Here is a 7,308-nt window from a genome sequence, read left to right on the forward strand (position 1 = left end):
TTGGACCGGAATTTATTTTTGGGAAAACGTGTAAGAGTTCAGGAAAACCTGATGGAAGGATTGATCTCACAAACATATGCCATGCTGGCACATGTGTGACATGTATATTATCTTATTCCACACGTGTGTGCGCTCATCAAAGCTGATCAATATCCTCTCACTAGAATACAAAGCAAGGGATCTCTGCATTTTTCGTTATCATTTGTCTCGAACCTACCTACAACGCCTAAGATTGGAATATAAGAGTATTTTCAATGTATTCAATGGAGCTAAATCCTATGAAAGAGAACTGATCACTTCTCCCACCTCCCATTCTACCATCAGTATCTATAAATCTTCATGCATTTTCTCATCTTTTCACAAGCTCAACCCCACCCACTTACTCAAAAACCCATAGACGTTTATATCCATCAATAGTATTGAAATCATGGTTGCTGGAACGGTGGGTCACGAAATCTTGTCTCCAATCTCACCATCGAGACTCTGGAAGGCGATGGTGAAGGACTCCCACAACCTCATGCCCAAGCTCATGCCTGAAATCATATCAAGCATTGTCATTCTAGAAGGTGATGGTGGGGTTGGCACGATCAGACAGTCCAACTTCACTGATGGTAACTAACATAATTTCTTTTTTTTTTGGAAATACTTAATATGCCTTTAACTAAGTTTGATAACAGCATTATACTTCAATAAAAAAATGTGTTTGCATGTTTTGTTAATATGCAGTCATCAAGGACTTCAGCTACTGGAAGGACCGCATAGATGAGATCAACGACAATAACCATTTGTTCAAGTACTCAGTGATTGAAGGTGGCCTACTCGGGAAGAAAGTGAAATCAACTACATTTACGTTGGAGTTCAAAGATGGCATCAATGGCGGAAGTGTATGCAAGTTTCATGGAGAGTTTGAGACGGTAGAAGGTAACCTGCCCAAGGAAGATGAAACTAAGGAGATGATGGGAAACATGGAGGGAATGTTCAAGGCAGTAGAAGGATATCTCCTTGAAAATCCAAATGCATACGTATAGCTTTGGTTGATTGTGAGGCCTTCACTTATGATTTTGGTTGATTGTTGAATAAGTTCCATTTCCTTGGACTGTGTTTTCATGGGAATAGGAAGCCCTACAGGTTGTTTTCCAGAAGTAGTTAATGTCTTGCTATCATAATAGTAATATTCGTTCCTCTATATTGTGATTTTAGTGGGACATCCACATAGAGTGACAAGAGTCTTAAAAAGAGATTGTCACTTTGTTGTTTTCTTTATCAGTGATTTGAGGCCGGATCTACTACAAAGCTTTTAGGTTAAGCTTAACCTACGACACAATATGTGGCACTCACCATGATGTGTGCATGAAATTCATCCATCCATCCATCGCGTGCTTCCCTATTTACTGGGAAAGAAACCACTACCACCCTCAATTCAAATAGAGGATTTCAAATTCTGTTTCCATAGTTCCATAGGTTAAGCTTTGATGATGATTAGACAGTTAACCAATAGATAGGGCTGTAAATGTGCTGGGCTAATTTTTTGAGCTTTTATAATTGGCATATTTAATTCAGGCCTGGGCTTAACGACTGGGCTGTTCTGTTATGGTGTACCAGGGATTGTTTAGTGCATGTTAATGCCATGCGCATTTAGAGGTGTATACGAGTCGAGTCTTGTCGAGTCGAGCTTGTGCCAAGCTTGACTCGGCTCAGCTACTAGCTGACCCCAGCTCGAACTCGGCTCGGCTCGGTCCTTGAGATTGACTAGTCAGCTCGGCTCAGTTCAGACAGCAGCTCGGGCTAGTTCGAGCCGAGTTCGAGCCAAGTGTAACGCCCAGAAAATCGGCACTCGAGTACAAAGACTCCGATCCCGAGTTCCTGAGTGTTAACTTAATGAGAGTGCATGTATGTTTACATTTAGATTCAAATTCATCCCACACAGATAATAAGAGTAGCGCAATTCGAATTAGCGAATTCAAAGTGAGGTAGAGATAACAATAGATTCAGAAATATAGGGCTATGAGTTAAAAATACAGTTCCAATTGTGATGATCGCCTAAAATGAGATTATACAAACCAAAATCCACAATATATATACCCAAGACGGTTAAAGTCTAAAGCCTTCAGTTTACACCCAATACTCCAAAACAGGACGGCGTTGGCACCACCTAATATAAGCCTACTTGTTTGAGGTTTCACTAGTACCTGCATTAATGATATGTCTGGTTGGTGTTTTAAAACATCGTCCCAGGTGGGAGTGAGTAGCTAACTCAATGGTTCCATTAGTTCTAAGTTACGCATGCTATAGATACAATCAACGCAGGTAATGATAAAACAAAAAATCAAACATTTTTTAAATACTCTTGTTAAATGTGCATATGAAGATATGACATGATGCATGCCCTTTCCAAACAACACTCCCTCACACGTGACTCTGACAACCTGTTTCACATCTGACAACACTTCCTCATCACGCGACAACCACGCCTGTTCGCCACATTCTAAGCTAATGCAATGCGGTGAATGATCATGTTAGCTAAGTAATTATGAAGTTCAATTCATCTAGCATATTGGAGAAGTTAGGATACCGACGTTATATCATGAGTCCTTATCCAGATCACGTGGCTCGTTGCCGCACGTAGTGGCTCCTTACCAGTGTCCCTTGATCTAAATTTAGGTATCACTTGTTTATATCACAAATTAATAATTCCAAGGGTACGGTATAATACCTAAATGTATGAGGATCAACCTGGTATGAATCGTCACCCAATACCGGGTATGATCACTTAGTTCTGAGGTGCGGTCTTGTCACATAAAATCAAAACACATAAAGGAAAAGGACTCGTCACCCAATTCCATTCACGCCCAGGTCGTTTGAACGATACTCTGGCACGCAACTACGCAACTATCGGCCGGATAATTTGACAGGGGCCGTTCAAACAATGATACATAACCTCCATCAGTGCTCACTGGTCACTATGGGGAGGCTCGTCACCCCAGTATAGGCCGACAGCTTGGACATGGTATCCCATACCACCATGCCCAGCTCATGAGTCTTAGTTTGTTACTGTAACTACGGGGAGGCTCGTCACCCCAGCGTAGGCCGACAGCTTAAACAGGGTGTCCCATACTACCATGCCCGGCTCATGAGTTTTAGTGGATCATATCGCACTAACGGTTATTAATGACACATCCATTGGGAATGGGGTATCCTAGATTCCATTTAGTCGTGTCATATATTGTGAACATACATGATCAGTCAACTAGTGGACTAATTTGATTGACCTGGGAGAACTATGACACAACTAGCATTGGGTGCAAGCAGGCCGTGTAGTCCAACTACAGTTGGTCATCCGTGTTCGACCCGGATTGATCGAACAAGCCTAGGGTGGCCGCCTTAACTTGGGCCACCCCTCGATTTGGGTGATTTACCGACTGTCCCAACATTGTAAGCAACCTGAGCATCACTACAAACTTAGCAATTTGTCATGCCGTCAACATAGATTCAACGACACAACCACATAGGCATTTCATTGAACATGTAAGCATACATAGGATACTACGTTTACTAAGGCATTAAATCAAACATGTGAGCATGCATAAAGTAATACAATCACTTAAGTATTAAATCAAGCACCCGAACATCGAAAAAGTAATACATTCCACCATTCAAGCATTTCATCAAACATGTGAGTATCCATATTCAACAATTAGCATATATTATAGACGAATCGAAACATTTATATATTAACATGTACAAATTCATCTACAAGCATCTAATCATTAACTGAGACCCTCAAGGGTCGATAAATGATAACTTATAGATAATGGTCCACACCTAATTACAATCAGAGAGTGAAGAGGTAATCCTAATGGTGCCGGGTCCGTAGGCTTGAAGTATCGGGGCCCTACATTGTGTAAGATGCACAAGGATTAAAGATAAAGTTAAAATTCATGGAAATTAAAGGGAGAATCACCACATTACCTTAATTAGGGTGAGATCCCTCTTCCAATAGTAAGAAATTTGGGGATTTTGAGGGAGAAGGGGAGAAAGATGCTGGAATAGACGAGATCCGGTTGTCGGGGGTGCATGCAAGGTGGTGACCCCTACTTTCTCTCTCCTCTCTCTCTCTCACTGTCGCTCTCACTCTCACTCAGAGCTACTGGAAATGGCTAAGAGAGAGAAGGGTTTGAGCTTTTATATGAGTGGAATTATTTCAGTTGGCCCCAAGGTTTAAAAAATCCCAAAAATGGCCAAATGGGGATTGATTTGGATTATAGAGGTTGCTCTGATGGACCCCTGGCCCATCTAAGCCATTGGATAGATGCCTCAAGACCTGAGGAAGGGTTGAGTGAAGTTTGATCGAAAACGGATGTGGGGTTTTGCCGCAGCGGCCCGGTTCGCGATCAACGGTCACCGTTTCATGATCAACGACCAGATTTTGTAGGCATGGTCCTGCATTTATTTTCAGCCTTTAGTGTGAATTTGGCAAAGATCCGATGGATGAAAAGCCCGCAATTGCAACATCAGTTATGGGGCTAAATAGGTAAATTCAGACTTTCCCCAAATTAGTCTAGGCGACTCGCAGTTTGTAAGTACTAGCTAGGCAACACAATTTGACTATTTGTGGGCATTTACAGAGTCTGATATTTGTATGAGACATCAAGCCCAGTGAGATGGACATTACTCTACAATTTCGGAACTAGTGGCCAACTAACGAGCGGTCTAGATCTTGTTCGGGTAATCGGGGCATTTCTGGAATAAATTGGGTAGGGGGATTTCTTAGGCGCAGTTGTTGAGGTTTGGATTGACTAAGTTCACAGTATGACCTATTCGAAGTTAGTGAAAGTGGAGATTTGATCATGATCACTCTAAATCGTCGGTTTTAGGCTAAAAGAGTAACTGAGTTGATTTGGTCCATTAGTCAAGATTCGGGATCTATCTGACTCAGCTTCGGGTAGATCTTTTAATTTAATTATAATGTCTTGATTAATCAGTGGTAGGTCGGTTAGATTTGGGCCCTATGTGAACAGATCATGGGGCTGAACTCGATGTTTAGTGATTGGGCAGGTTCATCGGCTTTCTACGGTTGATTTATTGAATTTGTACAGTTCTTTACTGGTATCACCTGTGTATAAACTAACCTTGATTATTAATGGTCAGTAAGTGATTATATAAGTTAATTATATAAAAAATTCAAGAATTTTTAGAAATCCAAAACAGCGAAAATCCAAGACGTTACAATCTACCCCCCTTAAAAATAATTTCATCCCCGAAATTGCCTAAGGGTAATAAGTAAAGATATTATTATTTCATTTTCTTAAGTTTTGTTGGTTTCGGGTTTATATACGTTTTAGGGTATATAATAACTACACTAACCTAGCTCATTGTAGTCTACCCCCCTTAAAAGTTTTCACCTTTAAGGTTTGAAAATAAATGTCAAAATCATCATTATTATGCTAAGTGTTTGATGATAAAGTTTCCTTAAGGGTGGTATATCCTACTCTTTATGATTGGGCTAATACAGAAAGACAGTTGTGGTAGGATTTGATCCCATACATCGATCCTCTGCCTGACCAGGGCAGAAAGATCGTTGTATCCCTTCGTAGTCCTGGTGGATCTTAGTCTTCTGCTCGGTCAAAGCAGTGAGTCCGTTGGTAGTCACCCAAGATCGAAAATTGGGTTAAGTCGCGAATACTTTGGAAATGTATGGTTCCTTAATTTCGTAGTCTGATTATTCTTAACATTTGGAAGATATCAAAATTTATTAAAAAGTTCAAGTTTCACATTTATAATATTTAAGTGGGTGGTGAGTCTCCCAGGGTGCCTATGATCAAACGACTATCTTAGAAAGGTTTTCAGGAACTTAAGGTTCCTTTCAACATTACTATTTTGATCCTATGGTTAGTGAGTTATGGACAAATCACTCTTTGGTTTCATAAAATTTAACAGGGAAGGAAGAATCGAAAGTTTTAAGGTATTGTAGAGGTTTGGAGTGATGGTGACGCAAGGAATGCCGTAAAAAAAGAAAAAGGAAGAACATTGTCTCCTCAAAGTGGTATAAACTTTAAATCCATAAGAGAAGAACCCAAAATATTTTAGTAAAGTCCACTTAAAAAGTCTTAAGCAATGAAACGAAACCCTACTTAAAAAGTCTAATTCGTCTAAGTTATAAATTATTTGAAATAGTAAAATATACTAAAAATAAGAATTTAATTTAATCACCCATAATGATTCCTAAGACCTTTGAAAGTAATTCCTAATTAGAATTCGAATCCTAAAACTCTATGATGAAAGAGATACATCTGGTTTATAGGCAACTTTTAGTTGTAGAAACTTTCAATTTCAATGTATCTTTTGTTCATAATGTATTTATTACTTTTAATTACTGGATAATTTTTATAATTTTTATGGTAATTCATCATTAATTTTACCCTTTTCATACAAAATTTTAATCTATTTCAAGTTCCATAAAAATTTTTAAAAATTTTAGAAGCATAAGTTATTCCAAACTAACGATTTTCTGTAAGATACAAATACGTCTCTAATTTTTGTAATGTTTTTTATACTTTTAGTAACTAAATTATTTAAAAATTTTTTATGATAATTTATTATTAACTTTAAAGCCATCCTACAAAATTTCATCTTATTTAGAGTTGTAGATAAATTATTGAAATTCTAAAAGTAACCACTACCTGATGATTTTTGGACAGTTGTCAAATCACTCTAAATTTAACTATATTAAAATTTTTATTTTATTTTATTATTTATTTTTATATGTAACTAGACTTATTAAGCTTCAATATGGCTTTTGAATCACCCTAATTAGAGTTATATTGAGAAAGATGACTTTTTGAAGTTGTTGTAAAAAGGCAGAAACATCGCAGAAAATCTAGCGGGCTGGGGTAGCTGGTGGCGCGTTGTCGACTGGGCGGTGGCGCCGCCCCCTTTTGGTGCAGGCAGCAGTGCACCACCGCGGTCCTCTGGAGGTTCTGGCAGTGGCAGCGGTGGTGGGCCGCCGGTCTGGCGGTAGCTCTGCCACTCGATATTTGAAATCGGTGTATCTCTTAATCCAGAATGAGTTACTTGACGTGCCGTATATGAATTTGAGGTAGGAGAATCTGCTCTATCCAAATAACCTAGTTATTTTATTAAATTTCATAAGTTTAATGGTTAAAAGTTTATATTATTTATATTTTTACTATTTATAGTAAAATTTAGTTTAATTATAGCTCTTTATCCTTTGAGCTTTAGGATTTGTGTCTAATATGGAAGTACTTAGAAAGATTTGAAGAATAAAGTGGTTAAGCTAGATAGGACATT

The 7,308-nt window shown here is 38.7% G+C and overlaps 1 protein-coding gene across 1 annotated transcript; it reads left to right on the forward strand.

The window, feature by feature from the left end:
• The first annotated feature begins 427 nt into the window (after positions 1-427).
• LOC131255125 (pathogenesis-related protein STH-2-like) lies at positions 428-7,018 on the forward strand. The gene is made up of 4 exons (XM_058255820.1): positions 428-611; positions 727-1,022; positions 1,117-1,142; positions 6,862-7,018. The coding sequence occupies exons 1-4, from the start codon at positions 428-430 to the stop codon at positions 7,016-7,018; spliced, it is 663 nt and encodes a 220-aa protein (XP_058111803.1).
• The last annotated feature ends 290 nt before the right edge of the window (positions 7,019-7,308 follow it).

The sequence above is a fragment of the Magnolia sinica genome, chromosome 9, assembly GCF_029962835.1.
Source record: "Magnolia sinica isolate HGM2019 chromosome 9, MsV1, whole genome shotgun sequence".
In the NCBI taxonomy this organism is placed as follows: domain Eukaryota; kingdom Viridiplantae; phylum Streptophyta; class Magnoliopsida; order Magnoliales; family Magnoliaceae; genus Magnolia; species Magnolia sinica.

Excerpts from the sequence above, each read along its gene's own strand:
- LOC131255125 (XM_058255820.1), top strand. The coding sequence starts at position 428 with ATGGTTGCTGGAACGGTGGGTCACGAAATCTTGTCTCCAATCTCACCA. Across the intron at positions 1,023-1,116 it reads TTGAAAATCCAAATGCATAC|GAAGCCCTACAGGTTGTTTT; the intron begins GTATAGCTTTGG and ends TCATGGGAATAG. Across the intron at positions 1,143-6,861 it reads CTACAGGTTGTTTTCCAGAA|AAACATCGCAGAAAATCTAG; the intron begins GTAGTTAATGTC and ends GTAAAAAGGCAG.